This window comes from Mobula hypostoma, unplaced genomic scaffold (genome assembly GCF_963921235.1).
Source record: "Mobula hypostoma unplaced genomic scaffold, sMobHyp1.1 scaffold_130, whole genome shotgun sequence".
Taxonomy (NCBI): Eukaryota; Metazoa; Chordata; class Chondrichthyes; order Myliobatiformes; family Myliobatidae; genus Mobula; species Mobula hypostoma.
In genome coordinates this window covers 182,782-209,129 of record NW_026948240.1, presented here as the reverse complement: position 1 = coordinate 209,129, position 26,348 = coordinate 182,782, and the positions used below count along the sequence as shown (strand labels likewise).

The window sequence follows — 26,348 nt, the reverse complement described above, 5'->3', positions numbered from 1 at the left end:
GAAATATGGTCAGCTCCCTGAATCCCCCCATTCTACCGATGCTACGCAGGGTATGGTCTGTTTGGAAGTGGAAAGCGGGAATCCAGTGTGTGCGGTCTCGGTCGCTACAGGCCGGCTGGAGGACAATGACGGGTGTGAGTGTCGGTGGATTGGCGACCTTCCCACAGTTTAGAGCGAGGCATCCGAGTTCCACGGCTCACGTACCGGTGATCAGTCGATCGCTCCTGTAAACAACACCATTTCCATTATTAGAGGTGAAATAGCTGAAGGGATTATTTGTAGCGGTAACAAAGTGGAGTCGAGGAGATATGAAGCACGAGTTCTCATTTACTGACTTACAGAAGAACAGACCTATGTGTTGAACATAGACTGGACCGTCATTTAAATAAGCTGCTATGTTGTTATAAGGTCGGAGTGTCTGCACCGATAGAGACTCGGACCTAGAAAACCAGAGACCAGTATCACTTCAGAAAGCCTAGCGAGGTGAAATTGTGAAACACTGACAATATCGACTCCAACTTAGTTGACAAAGGAAGAAGACATTGCGATCGAAGTATGGAAAATGAAAATAAAACAATCAGATGCTGGGACCCTCCATTCTGGAAACACATTTCAGCCGACGGTCGCATCTGTGCTCAGTAACAGTGCGGATCCCGCAGCAGAGTAACAGCAAGACGACGGCACCGTACATAAAGTAACCAGCTCCGGCATCTTACCGGGGACACCAACCGCTACGAGTGTGGGATAGAAAATGCCCGCGATGTTGTAAATCGCCGGATATCCCATATTCCGTCAGAAGCAGCGTTCAGTTGTACGGAGCGTTTCAGCTGCTCAGATGGACTGGGCATCGGTTTAGCAGAGTTTTATTGAGGTGAGAGCAATTCCACTGAGGCAATTAGCGTGGCTATCACGTCAGGGACATTAGTGACAACCAACTGCACAAACACTTACGTGAAACTATTTTTACTCACTGTCCCCGTGTCATGAATTTGATTCTTTAAGGGATATTGCAAACTCTTTACTTCAAAATAAAATATGATGCGAGTTTAAAAAGTATGAGACCTGGCTTCAGCTATTTACATAGGGTATTTTTACATCTGTGTTGCTTTGAAGGTAGGCATTTATCATGAAGTCATTTATTTTGTAACATTTGACAAAGCACATTCGCTTCTGAAATTGAGGGAAGGTGTTTGTTCCGGCAGGTGAAATAGAAAACGCATCTTTATTAAAGGGGAACATTCGTTCATTCTTTTCTTTCGTTCGTTCCAGTCATTTCTGCGTTTGAATGATGGAAATCGCAGTGACAGCTGATATGTGTTACAATAAAATACACTGCACTTATACTCCTCCAATCAATTTAAAAGATCCGCAGCGATATTCCAGAGACCTGCGATCGAAAAGGGAGTGTGTCTTCGGGAAGTTAGCGAGGGCTGTGGACAGTTTGAAGAGCAATGTTTTCCAGCGCACACATGGGCCGTTCGGCAGGAACCTGATCTCTGCCAGTCAATGACTTGACCCTGCCACACCCGTGATGTGCGATGCAGTCTATTTAACTTTAAAGATATTCTCAAACCTGCCACAATTCTACCACTGTTTCTCTATCCATTCTCTGTTTGAACAAATATAGCAAGTACAATCTCCGAACAATCCGCAGGTTCCCAGGCTGTTCTACTATCTACCATTAAGTTTTATTTTCTTTTTTTTCTCCTGATTTACTGTCAGGTATATTACCTTTCGAGCGTCACTATGAGTATGTGCGGAACAGCGGATGTGTTCAAGCTCACTTGTCAATCACACTTCCTTCTGCTCTCGCAGTGCACCGCTCCGTGTCTATGGTACCGAATGCGTACCGATGAGCGGCCCTCCCCTTATTGGAGAGAGTCTCGTCACTCTGTGTCCATTGTGGAACTCGTACTATTGTGCGGCCCTCGGCGTCTCGAGAAAGTTTCACCTCTGCCTTCAAATTCATCCTTTCAAAGTGAATCACTTCGCAACGTTCCGGGTTGAACTCCATCTGTAACTTCTTAGCGCTGCTCTGCGTCCTGTCACTGTCCTGTTGTAATCTGTGACAAACTTCTGTACTCTCCATAATTCCACCAACCTCCCTCCACATCATTGCAAATACAATAAACCACCCGCCCACCCACCTCCTCATCCAAATCATTCATAGATACACAAAAAGCCGGGGGTCTCAGAACAGATCTCTGCAGGACTCCACTGGTCACCGACATCCAGAGAGAAAACGCTCCATCCACAACTATCCTCTGTCTTCTGTGAGCGTCAGTTCTGAATCCACCAGCCAACTTTCCCTGGATACCAAACCTTCTGACGTTATAAATGGTCCTACCATGGCTAACAATAAGGCCTTATTAAAATCCATTTATAACAGAACAATTATTCTCCACTTTATTTGCAGAAGACCACATAATAAACGCGCTGTCACATCTGTTTCTCGCCCCCACTGTCTCCGCCTTGGCTTGGGCGAGTGCAAAGATGTGAACTGTCCTTATCCTCCGGGTACAAACTGGGAGTGGTTGTCCAACTCACTGAGGGGACAACAGCTCCTTCATCCTCATCACCGTCAATTGCCTGAAACATAAATCTAAGAGGATCATCTCATATCGGTCCACAACATCCCAGCGACAACATGTTTTCTGGACTCAGCTACGAGAGGAATTGACTATCTCCAAGGGGTTTAAGTTGGTTAATATGATATCAACCCAACTTATACGGAGAAGTCTGGATTGGATATACTGATGGACTGGCTCTGTCCGGACAAATCGCGAAGGTGTGAAGGGGCTCGGCTGATGTAGTGATATCATAACCTTCTGTCCTATTTCAAACCGCCGCGGTTTTGTTCGCACCTCGAAACAAGCTTCGCTCTGCCTTTTCTTCCGTCACATGTTATGGGCGGCATCATAATGGGCCTCCTTAATAGAGACAATTAATTTTTGCTTACATTTGTCCTTTCCAACGCTATCGTACTCGGTCTGTGATAAATCTAGCCAAGCAGGAAAACTAACCCTTTTATTTATTCTCCCGATCGTCAACTTAAAACGTGTAAGTGCAGGAGAGGATGCTTCTGTGCTGAGGACTATCATAAGAACATAGGGTAAGACAGTGACCCATGAGCCGTTTAGTCATTTTAGAGAACATTGTCTTTGAAGTACAGTTCATCCGTTCAACAATCGCATTATTGTGGTCGATTGGGGAAAAAGAGCCTCTGCTTTACCCCAAACAGTTTCATCAGATTCTGTGTCATCTGTGCGGTGTAGCGGGGACCCTGATCTGATTCTAGAGTCCTTGGCAATCCCCAACGGGTAAAGACTCTCTCGGACAAAATCCTGGCTGTAACGCCAGCGTTTTCATTGTCTAGTTGAGAAAGCATCTATCCACTTGGTGAACGCATCCACTACCTCGAGGATATATTTCTGTCCTCCAGGGGATGGAGGTGAAGATCCAACAAAATAAACCTGCAAATTAACATATGGTCCTTCTACTGGGCGGGCCTTGAAACTGCTTCTCCAGCCGATTTATCTGGGTTATTAGTGGGCACAAATGAAGCAATTCTTACGATAATGTGGTACATCTCCTCGCAGTTTCGGCCACCAACACAGGTTCTACAACTGTTCCATAGCTCTATCTGATTTGATGCCCACCTTTGTGATGGTGCCAATACATCACCTGGTTTATTTCCCATTCTGGCACCACAAATTTACCATTATTAAGTACAATCCGATTCCGTACCTGTATCCCTCGATATTTCTAAAACTCTTCAGATTCCTCTCTTCCTTTTACCTTTGCCAAATCCTGATCCTTTTGCTGTGTCATGACTAAGTCTACAGTTATACAGTTTGATGGTTTCTCTGTCATCCTTAACTCTACACCTGAATTCCTTTTCACCACCCAGCCTGATTCTGGCTTGGTTAAATCGCTAGCTTTCCTGCTTCCTTCCAGAAGAATCTGTAACTGAACCTTCACCTTTTTGTGTAATCCGTAAGTGTTTCCACTTCCCTTCTCAAATATTTCCTTCAACATGGGAGCTGATGTTACTGGTTTGCCATCTTTTGAGATAAAACCTCTAGCTTCCCATAACGGTTAATATTGAATCAAAGCACATGCGTATGCAGTGAATGAAGGGAGATGGGTCATGTACAGTCATCAGAGTTTAATCTCATTCGGTATCTTGTTCAACGCAGAAGTAGTGAGTCAAAGGGCTTGTTACTGTACTCTACTGTTCCCAGGATCCCAACATCTCCAATTGATGTGCTCAGAGTGTAATATCAATCTATTAATCATGAGCTGTCCATTCTCCTCCATTCATCTCTGTCTTCAGCACTGACGAGTGCAATATAGGACACGGTGTCTTGCAACACAGAGGCAAACTCTTCCGTCCACCATGTCCCTGACGAGCGGAACATTCCCGGCTGAGCTGTGACGTAACCAGTGACGCCAAATTCTCGGGAAGTCATCAATCACCCGGATGCTGCAATGTGGAACTTGGATTATTCCAAATGTGAACCTTGACCTTCCCTCGCATTCCTATTCACAAACTCGCTTAGTGCTGCACAGAACAACATAGACACAAGACTGAAGTTATCATAAGGAACTCGAAATGAATATTATATTATTTATGAGTGGGACATAACTCGAATAGATTCATGGTGTAGTACACATTAAGAAATATATGACAGAATCGGCAAACATAAGAGAGCAGGTACACGGTGAATGTAGCAATTTAGAATGGCTGAGATGAAATGTATTCATATCAACGATGCTGGAACAGGAAACGCTCTGCCTCGGTTGGTTTTACTTCGATCAAATTATAAATTTAATTACTTATTTATATTAATTAATGAATTTATTTAATTTGATTATCTTCATTCAACATTTAAGAGGTGGTTTTTTCAAATCACTAGAAGTTACAGATCACGTGCTGTTCAATTGGCTCCATGTAGTAGAGTAACGAATAGCGTGTAGAGTGATGCCGGGCCGAATGGTCTGTTTGCCATAGGACTCTAAGACGCTGAATGCCCTGCTCGATCCAGCCATCGTCATTCATCGGTGCACTGTCCATCTCACAATTATAACATAAACCGACTGCAGGAGACTCTTGTTCTAAAAATAGCGCAGGGAATACAGAATCTATTTTAGGATTATTTACAAGGTTTGAGAAACAGCGGAAAAGGACGAGAAAATATACACTCGCTCATACCGACTCAGGTCTCAGAGGTACAGACAGAGTCGACGCACTTAACGGTGGAGCCGAGGTCGACAAATATAAAAGGAAGCCCACACTCCCGCATTGTAGCAGAGACTGACAGATACAGAATGAAACCCACACTCTCACACTGTAACAGAGACTGACAGATACAGAATGAAACCCACACTCTCACACTGTAACAGAGACTGACACATATAGAATGAAACCCACACACTCACACTGTAGCAGAGACTGACAGATAGAGAATGAACCCCACACTCTCGCACTGCAGCAGAGACTGACAGATACAGAATGAAACCCACACTCTCACACTGTAGCAGAGACGGACAGATACAGAATGAAACCCACACTCTCACACTGTAACAGACTGACAGATACAGAATGAAACCCACACTCTCACACTGTAACAGACTGACAGATACAGAATGAAACCCACACTCTCACACTGTAACAGAGACTGACAGATACAGAATGAAACCCACACTCTCACACTGTAGCAGAGACTGACAGATACAGAATGAAACCCACACTCTCACACTGTAGCAGAGACTGACAGATAGAGAATGAAACCCACACTCTCACACTGTAACAGAGACTGACAGATACAGAATGAAACCCACACTCTCACACTGTAACAGAGACTGACAGATACAGAATGAAACCCACACTCTCACACTGTAACAGAGACTGACAGATACAGAATGAAACTCACACTCTCACACTGTAACAGAGACTGACAGATACAGAATGAAACCCACACTCTCACACTGTAACAGAGACTGACAGATACAGAATGAAACCCACACTCTCACACTGTAACAGACTGACAGATACAGAATGAAACCCACACTCTCTCACTGTAACAGACTGACAGATACAGAATAAAACCCACACTCTCACACTGTAACAGAGACTGACAGAGAATGAAACCCACTCTCTCACACTGTAACAGAGACTGACAGATACAGAATGAAACCCACACTCTCACACTGTAGCAGAGACTGACAGATAGAGAATGAAACCCACACTCTCACACTGTAGCAGAGACTGACAGATACAGAATGAAACCCACTCTCTCACACTGTAACAGAGACTGACAGATACAGAATGAAACCCACACTCTCACACTGTAACAGAGACTGACAGATACAGAATGAAACCCACACTCTCACACTGTAACAGAGACTGACAGATACAGAATGAAACCCACACTCTCACACTGTAACAGAGACTGACAGATACAGAATGAAACCCACACTCTCACACTGTAACAGAGACTGACAGACACAGAATGAAACCCACACTCTCATACTGTAACAGAGACTGACAGATACAGAATGAAACCCACACTCACACACTGTAGAAGAGACTGACAGATACAGAATGAAACCCACACTCACACTGTAACAGAGACTGACAGATACAGAATGATACCCACACTCTCACACTGTAACAGAGACTGACAGATACAGAATGAAACCCACACTCTCACACTGTAACAGAGACTGACAGATACAGAATGAAACCCACACTCACACACTGTAGAAGAGACTGACAGATACAGAATGAAACCCACACTCACACTGTAACAGAGACTGACAGATACAGAATGATACCCACACTCTCACACTGTAACAGAGACTGACAGATACAGAATGAAACCCACACTCTCACACTGTAACAGAGACTGACAGATACAGAATGAAACCCACACTCTCACACTGTAACAGACACTGACAGATACAGAATGAAACCCACACTCTCACACTGTAGCAGAGACTGACAGATACAAAATGACCCCACACTCTCACACTGTAACAGAGACTGACAGATACAGAATGACCCCACACTCTCACACTGTAACAGAGACTGACAGATACAGAATGAAACCCACACTCTCACACTGTAACAGAGACTGACAGATACAGAATGAAACCCACACTCTCACACTGCAACGGCGACAGGTATGTACAGTATGAAATGTACACTCTCACAGTGAGCCAAAGAGTGAGAACTAAAGAAGCCCACACTCTCATTCTGTACCAGGGACGGATATCTACAGAATGATCCCCACACTGACACATTGCACCGGAGACAGGTGGGTACAGAGTGAACCATTCCTCCACACTCTACCGGCCACAGGCAGGTGGCGAATGAAACCCACACTCTTATATTTTCCGACTGAATGTCTCTGGTTTTCGATTGTCTCTGCACTGCTGTCGTTCTCTCTCACTAATTCTGCATTTTATGTGAACTGCATATTAACCCTCTCTTCATTTTCACCTTGAAACCGACTGCATGCTCAGTCATTTCCTCTCTCCGGCAGACTGGACTAATACTCTGTTCTCCCAATTTGCTGTTCTTATTTCATTCTGCTGTGAATAATTCTTGTTTCTACACCATGGCCTTGTAGTTATTTCAATGTTGCTTCTGTTTCTTCAATCCCTTAATCGATATGCCGACCCCACCGTGAAACATCGTGTTCAACGCGTTCCGACTGGGAAGAGAAAGGCATGAACTGAGAGATCGACAAAGAATTTAATACATGTACCGATGTTCATTTGCCTCTGTGTGTGTGTGTGTGTGTGTGTGTGTGCGCGCGCGCGCGTGCATGTGTGTGTGTGTGTGTGTGTGTGTGTGTGTGTGTGTGTGTGTGTGTGTGTGTGCGTGTGTGTGTGTGTGTGTGTGTGTGTGTGTGTGTGCTAATAATGGTTTTTAATATGGCTTTATAACCATGTAACCATATATTTAACCATATAACCATTACAGCACGGAAACAGGCCATCTCGGCCCTTCTAGTCCATGCCGAACTCTTACTCTTACCTGGTCCCACCTACCTGCACTCAGCCCACAACCCTCCATTCTTTTCCTGTCCATATATCTATCCAATTTAACTTTGAACGGCAACATCGAACCTACCTCAGCCACTTCTGCTGGAAGCTCGTTCCACACAGCTACCACTCTGAGTAAAGAAGTTCCTCTTCCTGTTACCCCTAAACTTTTGCCCTTTAACTCTCAACTCATGTCCTCTTGTTTGAATCTCCCCCACTCTCAATGGAAAAAAAAACAATCCACATCAAATCTACCTATCCCCCTCATAATTTTAAATACCTCTATCAAGTCCCCTATCAACCTTCTACACTCCAAAGAATAAAGACCTAACTTGTGCAACCTTTCTCTGTAACTTAGGAGATGAAACCCAGGGAACATTTTAGTAAATCTCCTTTGTACTCTCTCAATTTTATTGACATCTTTCCTACAATTTGGTTACCAGAACTGCACACAATACTCTAGATTTGGCCTTACCAATGCCTTATACAATTTCAACATTACATCCCAACTCCTATACTCAATGCTCTGATTTATAAAGCCCAGAATACCAAAAGTTTTCTTCACCACCCTATCCACATGAGACTCCACCTTTCAGGGAACTATGCACCATTATTCCTAGATCTCTCTGTTCTACTGCATTCTTCAATGCCCTACCATTTACCATGTATGCCCTATTTTGATTAGTCCCACCAAAATATAGCACCGCACATTTATTAGCATTAAACTCCATCTGCCATCTTTCAGCCCAATCTTCTAAGTGGTCTAAATCTGTCTGCAAGCTTTGAAAATATTCTTAATTATCCACAACTCCACCTATCTCAGTATCATCTAATACTTACTCATCCAATTTACCACCCCATCATCCAGATCATTAATATATATGACAAACAACATTGGACCCAGTACAGATCCCTGAGGTTTAGTCATCAGAGACAATGTGCTGACCCTGACTTCCCACATCCTACAATCGGGGCACTGGACTGCCCTATCTACAGCCTCCATTACCAACTCCTAAATTAATTAAATTAATTAAAGAAACATATCCAGCCTTACCTTACTGGGAGCAAGCTCATCCTCTGCCTTTGCTCGCCAAAACCTCTCGAGCCAAAGCCTCAAAGCTCCACTCCTTCACTGGCCCACTCACTCACTGGCCGCTCCGCTTGAGCTACCCCTCTCTTTACTTGTTTGTTGATCTTTTCAATTTTCGATTGCCCAATCAAATTGCTTGGTCACCTGACCTTGATTGCCCAATCAGCTGCTTTCTGCTGGGTCTGAGATATTCAAATCTTGATTGACATGATTGCACAATCCAACTGCCAAAACTGCCAAAACCTCTCGAGCCAAAGCCTCAAAGCTCCACTCTTTCACTGGCCACTCTCCACTCCAGTCCATGTTAAACTCCAGTCCAATTAAAGGTGAATATGCAGCAGAAGAAACTCCTCCCATGCCCAGCGATCAGGGTGCAGAATTGGGTGTGGTGAGCAGCAGCAATAATTGCAGAGTTCAGCACCGACAGTCACTCCCAAAATTGCATTCAGCAACGGTGATGGACAAATATCCAGCATGCAGCTTATTGAAACATTCCAGTACTATGTCACAAGTATAACATGCTGTGAGGTTTCACTGCTAATGGAATGGCCTCTCTGCAATGTATCACTGCTGAGGTAATGGTTTCTCTGTAGCAGCAATGTTTAGGTTACGACTAGAGAGAACAGGGTTTTGGAATGCAGGGCTATCCAATGGGAGAAATGTTGTTCTTTCTTGGGAGTCTGGAAGAGAGATTTTTGCAGTCTTTTGCCGGGGAGCGATGAGAAGACATGAATGGAGAGATTGGGCCTTTCTTCTTCATTATTTTTTTTACTCGTTCTATAGTCAAAGTAAGAAACTATAAAGCCCATACGTTTAATCGCATATTATGTACCATTTGTTTTTTCAGGGTACTGATTTGTAACAGGGAACACATCAAGCAGCATCCACCCAAACAAGATTTCTTAAGATTGGCCGGGCTGGGGGGCTATCACCCCCTATATTAAGCTGCCAGCTAAAGCGAGAGTTACATAAGGTTAGAATACTGAGTGAGTCGCTTCCCACATTCACAGCTGTTGAACGGCCTCTCCCCAGTGTGAACCCAATGATGCACATTCGGTGGAGATGGCTCAGAGAATCTCCTCCCGAAGTCTGAGCAGTTGATTGGCCTCTACCCAGTGTGAACTCGCTGGTGTTTCTGTAGGTTCGATGACCGAGTGAATCCCTTCCCACACACTGAGCAGGTGAATGGCCTCTCCCCTGTGTGAACACGCTGGTGTCTCTGTAGATGAGATGACCGAGTGAATCCCTTCCCACAGTCTGGGCAGGTGAATGGCCTATCTCCAGTGTGAACTCGCTGGTGCGTCAGTAGTTGAGAGGATGAACTGAATCCCTTCCCACAGTCTGAGCAGGTGAACGGCCTCTCTCCAGTGTGAACGTGCTGATGTACCTTCAGTTGATATGACTTAGTGAATCCCTTCCCACAGACTGAGCAGGTGAACGGCCTCTCCCCAGTATGAACTGACTGGTGTGCCTGTAGTTCAGTTGACCAAGTGAATCCTTTCCCACAGACTGAGCAGGTGAACGGCCACTCCCCAGTATGAACTGACCGGTGTGCCTGTAGTTCGGATGCCTGAGTAAATCCTTTCCCACAATCTGAGCAGGTGAACGGCCGCTCCCCACTGTGAACTCGCTCATGTCTCTGTAGGGTGCATGACAGAGTGAATCCTTTCCCACAGACAGAGCAGGTGTACGGCCGCTCCCCACTGTGAACTCGTTGGTGTGCCATTAGGGCGGATGACTGAGTGAATCCCTTCCCACAATCTGAGCAGATGAACGGCCTCTCCCCAGTGTGAACTCGCTGATGTACCTTCAGTTGGGATGAGGAAGTAAATCCCTTCCCACAGTGCAAGCACGTGAACGGCCTCACCCCAGTGTGAACTCGCCTATGTGCCTTCAGTTGGGATGAGCAAGTGAATCCTTTTCCACAGTCTGAGCAGGTGAATGGCCGCTCCCCAGTATGTACTCGCTGGTGTACCTTCAGTTCAGATGACTGACTGAATCCCTTCCCGCAGTTTGAGCAGGTGAACGGCCGTTCCCCAGTGTGAACTCGCTGGTGTACCTTCAGTTCAGATGACTGACTGAATCCCTTACCGCAGTTTGAGCAGGTGAACGGCCTCTCCCCAGTGTGAACTCGCTGATGTACCATCAGTTGGGATGAGCAAGTGAATCCCTTCCCACACACTGAGCAGGTGAATGGCCTCTCCCCAGTGTGAACTCGCTGATGTACCATCAGTTTGGATGAGCAAATGAATCCTTTTCCACAGTCTGAGCAGGTGAATGGCCTCTCTCCAGTGTGAACTCGCTGATGTACCTTCAGTTGAGATGACGAAGTGAATCCCTTCCCACAGTCTGAGCAGGTGAACGGCCGCTCCCCAGTGTGAACTCGCTGATGTACCTTCAGTTCACCTGACTGAGTAAATCCTTTCCCACAGTCTGAGCAGGTGAACGGTCTCTCCCCAGTGTGAACAGACCAGTGTACTTGCAGGTGGGATGATCGAGTGAATCCCTTCCCACACACTGAGCAAGTGAACGGCCTCTCCCCACTGTGAACTCGCTGATGTACCTTCAGTTGGGATGAGTAAGTGAATCCCTTCCCACAGTCTGAGCAGGTGAATGGCCTCTCTCCAGTATGAACTAGCTGATGCACCTTCAGTTGGGATGAGCAAGTGAATCCCTTCCCGCAGTCTGAGCAGATAAACGGCCTCTCCCCGGTGTGAACTCGCTGATGTACCTTCAGGTGGGATGAGCAAGTGAATCTATTCCCACACACTGAGCAGGTGAACGGCCTCTCCCCAGTGTGAACAGACCAGTGTGCTTGTAGGTGGGATGACCGAGTGAATCGCTTCCCACACACTGTGCAGGTGAATGGCCTCTCCCCAGTGTGAACTCGCTGGTGTCTCTGTAGATGAGATGACCGAGTGAATCCCTTCCCACAGTCAGAGCAGGTGAACGGCCTCTCCCCAGTGTGAACTCGCTGATGTACCTTCAATTGGGATGACAAAGTGAATCCCTTCCCACAGTCTGAGCAGGTGAACGGCCACTCACCAGTGTGAACTCGCTGATGAACCTTCAGGTGGGATGAGCAAATGAACCCCTTCCCACAGTCAGAGCAGGTGAATGGCCACTCCCTTGTGTGAACAGACGAGTGTGCTTGTAGGTGGGATGATCGAGTGAATCCCTTTCCACACACTGAGCAGGCGAACGGCCTCTCCCCAGTGTGAACTCGCTGGTGTCTGAGTAGGACAAATGACGAAGTGAATCCCTTCCCACAATCTGAGCAGGTGAATGGCCTCTGTCCAGTGTGAACTCGCTGATGAACCTTCAGTTGGGATGACAAAGCGAATCCCTTCCCACAGTCGGAGCAGGTGAATGGCCTCTCCCCAGTGTGTACTGACTGGTGTCTCAATAGGTGAGATGATTTAGTAAATCCCTTCCCACAGTCTGAGCAGGTGAACGGCCTCTCCCTAGTGTGAACTTGCTGGTGAGCCATTAGGTCGGATGACCGAGTGAATCCTTCCCCACAAATTCAGCAGCTGACCAGCCTCTGCCCAGGGTGAACTGACTGGTGTGTCCACAGGTGGGAAGACCAACTGAATGCCTTCTCACACACAGGACAAATGAATGGCCTTGTCCTGTGTGAACCTGCTGATATATCTTCAGTTGAAATGACCGACTGAATCCATTCCCACTATCTGAGCAGGTGAATGTGTAGGCCCTTGCGTAAAATGACGGGCACGCCAGTCTGACAGAAGATCGAGTGAATCCCTCGTCACAGTCCGAGCATGAAGGATGATCAAGTGAATCCCTTGCTCCACTTCTTAAATATCCGGCTAGAGACAGCAAAACTGGCTTGTTGTGTTCGAGATTCCCATAGACAAATTCCTTGTCATTTTTAACCTGTAAAAATATTTACAAAATCCATCAATGGGTGTAAGACAATATTTCAGATGAGATCCCTTGAATTGTCAAGGTGTGATCTGGCATCACACTATTACAGTGAGGTTCAATCCAAGTTGGAGAGAGAAATCATCTTCTAACTGGGCACAGTGCTGGTAGCTAGAATGACCAACATATTCTCTGATGCTGTTCCTGTCTCGATATTAATGGGAATTTCTGCCATCTCCAATCTGTGACCTGGCTCAGTTTGACTCTGTCTATTCATATTATTCCCTGATCCCACTGAGCTGCATGGGTTCCTGGCCCCACAGTAACTGAAACACTCTCACACAAATAGCTGGCAGTGCATTCCATGCACCCACCACTCTCTGTGTAAAAAACTTCCCCCTGACATCCCCTCGGTATCTATTTCAAAGCACCTTAAAACTACGCCTCCTCATGTTAGCCATTTCAGCCCTGGGAAAAAAACCTCTGGCTATCCACACGATCAATGCCCCTCATCATCTTATGCATATAAAAAAGGCTCTGAACATAAACAGGAAATTATACATTGCCTTGAGGAATTGTTAAAAGTGTACAACATTCTGACGGTATAGATAGGGTAAATGCAAGCAGCTTTTTCCACTGAGGTTGGGTGGGATGACGACCAGAGGTCATGGGTAAGTGGGGAAGTGGGGAAGGTGAAAATTTAATGGGAACATTTGGAAAATCTCTTTATTGAAATGGTTGTGAGAGTGTGGAATGAGATGCCAGCACAAGTGGTGAATGTGAGCTTGGTTTCACCATTTAAAAGAAGTTCGGATGGGAGCCTGGATGGTAGGGGTATGGAGGGTGTTACAAACCTTAAGGAGATGTGATTTTTTTTGTGAGAATGATGTAATGTTCTTTTGGAGGTCACTTGATGTAATTTTCCCACCGATGTGAGGTCACGCGAGGACATTTTCACCATGGGTATATAAGGGAAGACCTCAGATGACACAGTTAGTTTTTAGTTTTTAGTTTTCCAGCTAGAAAGTGCGTCTGTGTCTCCGTTTCTATTGCGTATTTGTTTTTATGACGCAGTTTCATTTTTAAAATGGCATGTTACGTTCTGTTGCAAGGTACAATAGTGCTGGACTGGAAATTTTTGCTAGATGTGTTGATGTACCTTTTTCCAGCAGTATTGGAGAGTGAAGACTTTTTCGAAGTACAGGACCCAAAGGATTAAGAGAAATCAGGAATGTTTGGCAGCTTAATAAAGGATCGACCTTATTGAGTCTTCGTTGAAGGAGTAGCGACCTGCATCAAAGATAACTCATACCAAAAGAGCAAGGTAGTTCATGCAAGGTGCTCTGCAGAATTTAAGGTCAGTTGTTTTAAGCCATTTATTTCCTGCATCGTGAATCCTTTGGTCAGAACAAACAGGAAAGTCATGTCAATGAAGAAATCCTTCTCCAGAGAAGTCTCTCCCAATTGAATGTATAAATCTGTTGGACTTTTGAATTTACCATTTTAAGAACTGTATTTGACTTTACCGCCTTAAGAACTGTTTTCGCATTTAACGCTTTAAGAACTAGCGCCAAGTGACGATTTGTTGAATGGCTGCATAACTTCCGGTTAAGGTTTTTGTTTGTTTTTATATTGTTTATCTGTGTTTAATAAATGTTTGGTTGTTTTCATATAACCTGTCTCGATTGATATTCATTGTTGCCGGTTACATAATTTGTGGGGGCTTGGCCATGGGATGTTCCGATTTTGAAGTTAAGTGCTGATAATTGCCATTCTGATTTGGAAAAGGAAAATACTCAATTTTTTTTAGTTGGATTGGTGTGTGAGTGGTATTCGGCAACAATGAATATTGACGAGTTTATGGACATGCCTGACTCGGTGTCTTTAGTGAATGCGAAAAAAACCTGAGATATTGGAGATTGTGAGGAGGTTGGATATTAAAGGAATTACAAAGAATACTACAAAGGCTTTAATACAAAGAAAAATCACTGAGCATTATACAAATTTGAAAACGTTTGATGATGTGTTAGATAGGTTTCCAATGAGTAATCTGGAAATGCAGTTGCACCTTGAACAGTTAAAGCTTGAAAGATTTAAAGCAGAAATGGCCAAAAGAGAGGCTAATAAAAAAAAGGGCATTTGAAGAAAGGGAAGCTGAAAACCGAAGGAAATTTGAGTTTGAGATGGAGAAATTAAGGATGGGAAATCAGTCTTCTGGTTCTAAGAAACAGTTTATTGTTGGTCGTGAGGTTATTTTGGCTCCTCCATTTAATGAAGCTGAAGTGGACAAATATTTCCAGCATTTCGAAACCGATGCTCTGAGTTTAAAGTGGCGGAAAGAGCAATGGCCAGTGATGTTACAAAATGTAATTAAAGGCAAGGCACAACAAGCTTATACGGCTTTAAATGCTGAGCAACCACTGGATTATGATATTGTTAAACAGCATATATTAAAGGCATATGAGTTGGTTCCGGAAGCGTATAGAGAAAGATACAGAAATTTGAAGAAATCAGTGGAAAAAACTTATGTGGAGAAATCTGTGTGTTTTGAGAGATGGGTTTCCTCTAAAAATGTGAATGGGGAGTTTAATAAATTAAAAGAGTTGATTTTACCGGAGGAATTTAAAAGAAGCATTCCTGTTGAAGTGAGAACATACTTAAATGAAATGGACACTGCTACATTGCAGGAGATTGCTAAATTGGCTGATGAATATGCTTTAATTCAGAAGAATAAATTTTCTCCAGGTAAAATTTTTAAAAGGAAAAATAGCAGAGAGTCAATGTAAACCAGAAATTAAATCTGAAGTTAGTGAGAAAAGTAAGGATGAAGGGAGACATGTGAAGGAAAGGCATTTTGGTATTATTTGTAATTATCGTAAGAAACTTGGACATGTAGTAGCTAATTGCTTTTGATTGAAAAAGAAAGAGAAAGAAGCCGACCCAGATGCTTGTGTGCAGCATATTGAAACACCTTTAAATTCACAGGGTTTAGAAAATATTAATGAAGATGTGTCAGAGTCTGACCAAGTTAAGAGGGGATATGAAAATTTTATAACAGAAGGATTTGTATCCTTGAAAGAAGGATCTAATTCAGTACCAATAAGAATACTTAGAGATACTGGAGCTTCTCAATCACTGATATTAGACAGTGTGCTAAAGTTTAGTGATGAGTCTGACATTGTGAGGTAAATTATATAAGAGGAGTTGGGAGTGCCCTCATGCCAGTACATTTGCATAGAGGAAATTTAAGGTCAGGATTAGTTACAGGGATTGTTAAAGTAGGACTACAATCCAGTTTAACTGTGAATGATGTTTCTCTTTTGTTATGGAATGATTTAGCAGTTGGACAAGTTTTTCCTGAAGTGCATTTGACAATAAATTCAAATTCTGAGGAACCACAGAGGGATTCTAACACAGATTCTTCCTGTGCTGTAACAAGAGCTATGGCTAAAAAGACTGATGTACAGGATGAGGTTGTTACCCATGACAGTTCAAATCAAGATTCGAATTTTGAGGATGTATCAGAAACTTTCTTACCTACGTTATTTGATCAGGATTTTGGTGGTAAGTCTGACCGGGAAGATTTGTCTTTATCTCGGAAGGAGATGATAGCAGAAGAACAAGCTCTTTCAGATAGAGAAATTGAAAAAGTACCAGTGGGATATTATTTTGAAAAGGGACTATTAATGAGAAAGTGGAGAGCACCTACAATTCCTGCTAGTGAGGAATGGGAGGTCAATCATCGGGTAGTAGTTCCTAAAATTTATCGAAATGAGATTTTAACTATGGCTCATAGTATTCCTTTGGGTGGTCATCTAGATGTAAATAAAACTATGAACAAAGTTTCTAAACATTTTTATTGGCCTAGTTTAAGACAAGATGTGGCGACATTTTGCAGAACGTCCCATACATGTCAAATTGTGGGTAAGCCTAATCAAGTTACTTCAGTGGCCCCACTGCAACAAATTCCAGTATTTGGTGAGCCGTTCTCAAAAATCATTGTAGACTGTGTAGGTCCTTTGCCAAAAACTAAACCTGGACATCAATGTTTGTTAACTATTATGTGCACAGCGTCTAGGTTTCCAGAGGCAGTACCTCTTAGGAATATAACAGCCAAAACTGTGACAAAGGTTCTTATACAATTTTTTACTTCTTTTGGATTGCCTTAGGAAATACAACCGGATCAAGGTAGTCATTTTATATCTGGATTGTTTCAGCAAATAGTTTATAAACTGGGAGCAAAACAGATTATCTCATCAGCCTATCATCCAAAATCACAAGGAGCCTTGGAGAGATTTCATTCTACATAAAAAACTATGATTAGGACATATTGTGTGGAAAATGAAAAGGACTGGAATGAAGGTATACATTTACTACTTTTTACAGTATGAGAGGCAGTACAGGAATCATTAGGTTTTAGTCCTTTTGAACTTGTGGTTGGGCATAGAGTTCGAGGAACTTTGGCCTTGTTGAAAGAACAGTGGATTAATAAAGAGGTACACACTAATTTGCTAGATTATGTTTTTAAATTTAAAGAAAGATTATATAAAGCTTGTAGCTTGGCAAAGGAAAATTTAAAATTAGCTCAAGAGAAGATGAAGACTTGGTATGATAAGGAAGTTGGGACGAGGTCCTTTAAGCCTGGAGATAAGGTGTTGGTTCTTTTCCCAGTGCAAACGAACCCATTACAAGCTAAATTTCATGGTCCTTATGAGATTAAATCTAAGGTAAATGATGTAGATTACGTGATAAAAACCCCAGATCGGAGAAAGATGTAACAGCTGTGTCATATAAATATGATAAAACCATATTATAAGAGAGAGACTGCTGCTATGACTATTGTGATCAATAATGAGTCTGATCTGAAACTCATTTTAAACTCAACATTATTTCAGCCAGGTTACCAAATTCAAAAATTCTAGAAAATATTGATGAAAAATTAGCGCTCATGCACAGCCAGAGCAGAGAGGGCAGATGAAACAGTTAATTTTTAAATGTAGAGATTTATTTCCAGATGTTCCTAGCACAGCCACTGTAGCTACAGTTGATGTAGATGTTGCAGATGCAAAACACATAAAACAACATCCGTATCGAATGAACAGGGAAAAATGTGAACTTGCCAAACAAGAAATTAAGTATATGTTAGAGAATGACATTATTAGACACTCTAATTTGAATTGGAGTTCACTGTGCATTATGGTGCCTAAGCCAGACAATAGTATTCAGTTTTGTACGGATTACAGAAAGGTGAATGCTGTGACAAAAACTGATGCATATCCAATCCCTAGGGTAGATGATTGTGTGGATAAAGTTGGACAAGCCAAATTCCTTACAAAGATTGATTTGTTAAGAGCTTATTGGTGTGTTCCATTGACAGATAGAGGAAGAGAGATTTCAGCATTTGTAACCCCATCTGGGTTATATGAATATAATGTTCTTCCATTTGGGATGAAGAATACACTAGGTATATTTCAGAGGATGATTAATAGCATGATTCAGGGATTAAAAGATACAGATGCCGATATTGATGATTTAGTTACAGGAAATAATACGTGGAAAGCACATATTACTGCGGTGGGGAAATTATTTGAGAGACTTTCAAAAGCTAACTTAACTATTAACTTAGCTAACAGTGAATTTGGTCAGGCCACTGTGACCGTTAAGGAAAAGGGTTAAGGAAATTAAACTTCAATTTAGTAACACAGTTTAATGTTACAGGAGTACAATATTCTGATCACTCATATTAAGGGTAAAGATATTGTGATCACTGATCGTTTATCTAGATGTCAAATGTACAATGAAAATTTGTTTTTATGGAGTGGTATTTTAAAATTTGTAACTCTCCTACTGTATATTAGTTTGTAAAGTGCTGAAAGATAAGACTGTATATATTGTGTATGTTGTAAGTTTTATACCTTTGTATAAATTGTTAATTGTTAAAATTTTGTTCTTTGAGAGACCAATATGTTTTTTTTGGAGGGAGGTGTTACATACCTCAAGGAGATCTGTGATTCTTTTTTTGTGAGAATGATGGAATGGTCTTCTGGAGGTCACCTGATGTAATTTTCCCGCTGATGTGAGGTCACATGGAGACACGTGCACCACGGGTATATAAGGAAAGACCTCAGTTGACGCAGTTAGATTTTAGTTTTTAGTTTTCCAGCTAGAACGTGCGTCTGTGTCTCGGTCTCTGTTGCATATTTGTTTTTATGACACAGTTTCATTTTTAAAAAGGAGTGTTACTTTCTGTTGCAAGGTACAACAGAGCTGGATTGGCAATTTTTGCTAGATGCATTGATGTACCTTTTTCCAGTAGTACTGGGGAGTGAAGACTTCATCGAAATACAGGATACGAAGGATTAAGAGAAGTCGGGAATGTTCGGCAGTTTAATAAAGGATCGACCTTATTGAGTCTTCGTTGAAGGAGTAGCGACCTGCATCAAAGATAACTCATACCAAAAGAGCAAGGTAGTTCATGCAAGGTGCTCTCTAGAATTTACGGTCAGTTGTTTTAAACTGTTTATTTCCTGCATCGTGAATCCTTTGGTCAGAACAAACTGGAAAGTTGTGTCAATGAAGAGATCCTTCTCCAGAGAAGTCTCTCCCAATTGAATGTATAAATCTGTCGGACTTTAGAATTTACCATTTTAAGAACCGTATTTGACTTTACTGCTTTAAGATCTATTTTCGCATTTAACGCTTTAATAACCAGTGCTGAGTGATGATTTGTTGAACGGCTGCATAGCGGTTAACTTTCAGTTAAGGTTTTTGTTTGTTTTTATATTGTTTATCTGTGTTTAATAAATGTTTGGTTGTTTTTATATAACCTGTCTCGATTGATATTCATTGTTGCCAGTTACGTAACAAGAGCAAAGGTCCCAGTGCAGGTAGTTTCATTAGACAGCTTAAATGCTATTTCAGCATTGACCAGATGGGCCAAATAGCCTGTTTCTGTACTGAACCTCTCCATGTTTCTATGACAGAGAAGCTGGACAAACATGTTTGGAAAGGAAAACTGGTAGGAGTGACAACGAAGCAGCAATGGCTGGAGTTTCTGGGAGCAATTCGGGAGCTATTCGGGAGCTGAGTGATCGATACATCCCAAAGAAGTGGAAGCATTGGAAAGGCAGAAGGACACAACCGTGGCTGAAATGAGAAGCCACAGCCAACATAAAAGCCAAAGAAAGGGCAAAAAAAAGAACAAAAACTATTGGGAAGCTTTTAGAAACCAACAGAAGACAATGAAAAAAAAAATGTCAAATGAGCTCAGGGCGTGGAATTACGATACTGTAGTCCTGAGCCTTGGTTGTGCCACAACAGAGGAACAAAATATCCCGGGCCTCAATATCGCTTGAAAACCAAGTTTCCCTGCACCAGTTACCCTTCAACTTTTATTTTGGCTGCACATACAAACTCTACACCCTCAAACTTCTACTTCTGAAGGCCTCCCACTTACCAAGTACTCCTTTGCCAGAAAACAGCCTGTCCCAAACCATACTTGTCAGATCCTTTCTGAAACCTTCAGAATTGACCCTTCTCCAATTTAGAATCCCAACCCGTGGTCCAGACCTCTTTTTTTCCATATTTACTTTGAATCTCATGGCATTATGATCACTAATTTCTGACACAAGCCCTGGATCATTTACTAACAGATTATTGGACACTCCTACATCAGGAATTCTGCATACTGAATAAGGGCACATTTGACAAACTCTACCCCATCTAGTCCTTTTACAGTATGGGAGTCCCAGTCAATATATGGAAAATTAAAACCACTTACTGAATCAACCTTTGTTTCTTGGCATTGTCCTTGATCTCCATAGAAATTTGTTCCTCTAAATCCTTCAGACTGTTGAGTGTAACCAAGTCCCAATAATGGCTACAATATCATAGTTTTCTGTCCTGAGCTCATCTGGATTTCCTACGATGCCTCTTGCATTGTGATATACACAGCTCAGCACATTCATCTCCCCATGCTCAACCATTTGATTGCTGACTCTATCTGAGGTCTGAACAACATCTGACTGGTGTCAAGAAAACAAATTCTCCCTCATGGTCACAAAAACAAAGGAGCTGATTGTGGACGACAGGAGGAATGGAGACAGACTCACCCCTATTGACATCAATGGATCTGGGGTTTAGAGGGTGAACAGCTTTAAGCTCCTTGGCATAAACATCACCGAGGATCTCACATGGTCTGTACATACCGGCTGTGTTGTGAAAAGAGCACAGCAGCACCTCTTTCACCTCAGATGGTTGAAGAAGCTTGGGATGGGGCCCCAAATCCTAAGAACTTTCTACTGGAACACAATTGGGAGCATCCTGACTGGCTGCATCACTGCCTGGTATGGGAACTGTACTTCCCTTAATGGCAGGATCCTGCAGAGAGTGGTGTGGACAGCCCAGCACATCTGTAGATGTGAACTTCCCACTATTCAGGACATTTACAGAGACAGGTGTGTAAAAAGGGCCCAAAGGATATTGGGGACCCAATTCACCACAACCACAAACTGTTCCTTCTGCTACCATCCAGGAAATGGTACCACAGCAAAAGGACCAACAGGATATCATCTTCCACCAGGCCATCAGACTGATTAATTCATGCTGATACAATTGCATTTCTATGTTATATTGACTGTCCTATGAACAAACTATTTTTTATAAATTACACACTGAACATTTAGACGGAGATGTAACGTAAAGATTTGTACTCCTCATGTATACGAAGGATGTATGAAATAAAGTCAATTCAATTCAATTCACCCTCCCCACTATCTGTTCTGTCAGTCTGGCTCCCATTCCCCCTACAACTTATTTTAACCACATCACCCTCTCCCCACACTAGCACTAGCGAGCCTCACCACTGGGATATTAGTCCCTCTTGTTCTGTTCCCCTAACTGATCCCTATCACCCCTTTGACTTTCCTCTGCCAGGTAATGCCCCCCAACAGTTTCTAGAGTGGTCCACCTGCTGTTGTGTGGGATGGCCACAAGAGTACTCTGCGATGGCTAGTTAAACTCATTCTCCTTCCTCACTCTGACCCAGTTTCCTGTGTCCTGCACCTTGGGTGCAACTCACCTCTCTTCATTTCATACCTATCACCACCTCCAACTCCTGGATGATCCGGAATTCATCCATTTCAAGTTCCAACTCCTTAAAGTGCAGAGTTACAAGCTGCAGCTGGATGCACATCTTGTAGGTGAGGGCATCGGGGACACTGGAGGTCTCCCCACCCTCCCACCAATGTCCCCTCTAATTTGTAATGACCAGTGTGCACATAAGTCTTGTACTGTCCATTTCTTTACCCAGTGACAACATGTGCACAGTGAATTTTATATAGAGAGATATTCATTTTAACAGCCAGCAAATCACTCTCGATAAGAACTTTGATGTCCTCTGGGTTCGATCGAGTTCATCTGCACTCTCAACAACCTCTGTAGCAGGCCTGTAACGGCTAATGAAGGATTTTCTCACCAGAGCTTTTGCACATCATCAATATGTCATTTGCTTGCTAAATTATGCTTAAAAAGGTCAGATTTCCAAATATCACTCCACTTCTTCCCACTTGTAAATTCTCCAGCAACTTTTGCATCGCCACAATACACACAGGTAACACCAGTTTCTGTATTGTACATAAATATTTCCCCTGAACCCTCCCCCAGGTGACTGACGGTGGTGAACTCGGTGATGGCAATGCCAATGAATATGAAGGGAAGGGCAGTAGTCTGTCTCATTGGAGTCTGGCACATTTGTGATGTGAAAGCTACTTGTTGCCCAAGCCAAAGGTCTTTGATATCATTATGTACCCAGAGAGAATGGGTCAAAACATGTCCCTGTCATTTGGAACCTGATCCTTTTTTGGTATTTCACGAGACTCTGACAAGCATTTGATCCCGGCTAAATGACGAACATTGTCTTTTGTCTCTCTTTTAGCTGGACGTACAGTACTCCTTAAGTGGAGAGATGAAGTTCCCCGTACCCATGTTCAATGGCTCAGGGATATTATGTCTTGTTTAGATCTTGAAAAGATATTAATAGCAAAAGGATGGTGAGGGATAAAATTGATCCCTTAGAGAATCAGAGTGGATGGGTGTGTGTGGAGCCAAAAGAGATGGGGGAGATTTTGAACAATTTCTTTTCTTCGGTATTCACCAAGGAGAAAGTTATTGAATTGTGTAAGGTAAAGGAAACAAGAAGGGTAGTTATGGAAAGTATAACGATTAAAGAAGAGGAAGTACTGACACTTTTAAGGAATATAAAAGTGGATAAGTCTCTGGGTCCGGACAGGAAATTCCCTAGGACCTTGAGGGAAGTTAGTGTGGAAATAACAGGGGCTCTGACAGAAATATTTCAAATGTCATTGGAAACGAGAATGGTGCCGGAGGATTGGCGTATTGCTCATGTTGTTCCATTGTTTAAGAAGGGTTCTAAGAGTAAACCTAGCAATTATCGACCTGTGAGTTTGACGTCAATGGTGGGGAAATTGATGGAAAGTATTCTCAGAGATGGTATATATAATTATCTGGATAGACAGGGTCTGATTAGGAACAGGTAACATGGATTTGTGCGTGGAAGGTCATGTTTGACAAATCTTATTGAACTTTTTGATGAGGATACTAGGAAAGTTGATGAGAGTAAAGCGGTGGATGTTGTCTATATGGACTTCAGTAAGGCCTTTGACAACGTTGCACACGGAAGGTTAGTTAAGAAATTCAATCGTTAGGCATTAATATCAAAGTAGTAAAATGGATTCAGCAGTGGCTGGATGAGAGATGCCAGCGAGTAGTGGTGGATAACTGTGTCTCAGATAGGAGGATGGTGACTAGTGATGTGCCTCAGGGATCTGTACTGGGTCCAATGTTGTTTGTCATATATATTAATGATCTGGATGATGGGGTGGTAAATTGGATTAGTAAGTATGCAGATGATACTAAGATACGTGGAGTTGTGGATAATGAAGCAGGTTTTCAAAGCTTGCAGAGAGATTTAGACCAGTTAGAAGAGTGGGCTGAAGGATGGCGGATGGAGTTTAATGCTGGTAAATGTGAGGTGCTACATTTTGGTAGGACTAATCAAAATAGGACGTACATGGTAAATGGTAGGGCATTGAAGAATGCAGTAGAACAGAGGGATCTTGGAATAATGGTGCATAGTTCCCTGAAGGTGGAATCCCATGTGGATAGGGTGGTGAAGAAAGCTTTTGGTATGCTGGCATTTACAAATCAGAGCATTGAGGATAGGAGTTGGGATGTAATGTTGAAATTCTATAAGGCATTGCTAAAGCCAAATTTGGAGTATTGTGTACAGTTCTGGTCACCGAATTATAGGAAAGATGTCAATAAAACTGGGAGAGTAAAGAGAAGATTTACTAAAATGTTGCCTGGGTTTCATCTCCTAAGTTACAGAGAAAGGTTGAACAAGTTAGGTCTTCATTCTTTGGAGTGTAGAAGGTTGAAGGGGGACTTGATAGAGGTATTTGAAATTATGAGGGGGATAGATAGATTTGATGTGGATAGGCTTTTTCCATTGAGAGTGAGGGAGATTCAAACAAGAGGACACGAGTTGAGAGTTAAAGGGCAAAAGTTTAGGGGTAACATGACAGGGAACTTCTTTACTCAGAGAGTGGTAGCTGTGTGGAATGAGCTTCCAGCAGAACTGGTTGAGGCAGGTTCAATGTTTTCATTTAAAGTAAAATTGGATAGCTATATGGACAGGAAAGGAATGGAGGGTTATGGGCTGAGTTCAGGTCGGTGGGACTAGGTGAGAGTAAGAGTTCGGCACTGACTAGAAGGGTTATACAGTTACCATTCACTTTTTAATTCAGATATAAAGTTCCATAAGGTATGGGGACCTTTTCTTGAATATTTTCATAATTCTCACGTAGATTGACAAGTGTATGTTTTTTCTTCCCTTGATAGTCAGATCCTGCATTTCCAGCTTTCTTTGATTCTTTGATTAGTCAGCAGGCTGCTTTTTTTATTAGTGATTTCTCTTTTTACTACAATATATAGATCTGGGGTGATAAAAGTTTATCTCAAATGTCCTTTTAAATACTTATATTATAATAGTTGGCTTGGAGTTGGATCGTGGGTGGGTTGGGTGCTTTCCTTTCTAATTTTTCATTTTTAATATGGGTGACTTGCTCATTTGTTAAGACATGTATTATTGTTATTTTTGTCTGTATTGCAATGATCCCTCTATTTACACCATTGTTTTTTTTCTTCGACACTGTTCGTAGAAAACTAAAAAAGACTTTAAAAAATCATGACCTCACGGATAGAAAGGTCGACAACAAGAGGAGGTAGAACAAGCAACAGACACAAAATGCTGGAGGAACTCAGCAGGCCAGGCAGCATCTATGGAAAAGAGTACTAATGCTGAGTTCCTCCAGCAATTTGTGTGTGTTGCTTGGATTTCCAGCATCTGCAGATTTTCTCTTGTTTGTGACTGGAGGCAGAACAAAGGTGATTTTCTCAACAGCTGATGTAAAAGATTTTGTTCCCTTTCTCCGAGTTCCCGATCCTTGCATTTAGACAGCTGGAGCTCAGCTCTGTCTGAGAGATCCATCGGTTCCCATTCCCTCATCAGCCGGAAGCTCCCCGGGGCCCGTGTACGGATGGTGGGGCTGAGAGAGAGGGAAGAGAGCAGGACTGTCCCGGGATTGCGAGTCACGGAGTCCGGAGCTCACAGCAACTACCCGAAGTCGGTGTTGAAAACGCCCGCCCGGTGAGACCCCCAACCCGGAGATCCCTTCTTACCTCAACCGATCATCCGGGGCCTTTTGTGCACCGCGCGCTGGTGAGCTCGAGCTTGGTCGGTTTAACGGCTGGGCTACTAATCACGTGACCAGCCCCTCCCCCACCGCTGTCAACAGAGGTTTCATGCGCTGCTCTATTCCCATTGGTGCGAAGCGATGTCAATCACTGCTTCCAACCAATAGCGGAGGCGGACCAACCGAGAGGGCGTTACTCCCGCTGACACCGTCTCCCGAACTTTCCGTCACGGCGGGACAACCGTCAAAGTAAATGTCCGCTTTCTGATTTATTTCCATTTCCCTCCGAGGGAAGTTGGGGCGTTTGTGAAGCGTCTCCTGCGGCCGGAGTCTGATGTGTCGCTGAGAGGCAGGAGGAGACCGCTCGGCCCGTCGGTTTGATGCCGGTTCCCCGGGGAGGGAGAGGGGGATTTTATTGAAAGGATGAAGATGGTGAGAGAGGGGGCGGACAGGATGTTTGTCCCGGTGGGGACAGGAGGGGCTCATCTGTGGAAATGTCTGAGCCCACGGTGGTGGCGAGCAGAGGGATTCACCACATTGGGGGG

At 43.1% G+C, this 26,348-nt stretch overlaps 1 protein-coding gene across 4 annotated transcripts; it reads right to left on the bottom strand.

The window, feature by feature from the left end:
• Positions 1-25,889, bottom strand: LOC134342141 (zinc finger protein 850-like). Of its 4 annotated transcripts, XR_010016955.1 has the most exons (4): positions 25,790-25,874; positions 9,110-13,042; positions 7,508-7,721; positions 4,195-5,118 (listed from the first exon to the last, which is right to left on the bottom strand). XR_010016955.1 is itself a non-coding variant. In XM_063040108.1 (2 exons), the coding sequence occupies exon 2, from the start codon at positions 12,633-12,635 to the stop codon at positions 10,254-10,256; it is 2,382 nt and encodes a 793-aa protein (XP_062896178.1). In that variant the 5' UTR covers positions 12,636-13,042; positions 25,790-25,874; the 3' UTR covers positions 9,059-10,253. The 4 variants fall into 4 exon arrangements, 1 of the variants encoding a protein (XP_062896178.1); XR_010016956.1 differs by lacking the exons at positions 4,195-5,118; positions 7,508-7,721 and adding an exon at positions 1-224; XR_010016957.1 differs by lacking the exon at positions 9,110-13,042 and having other exon boundaries at positions 25,790-25,889.
• Between the last annotated feature and the right edge of the window lie 459 nt (positions 25,890-26,348).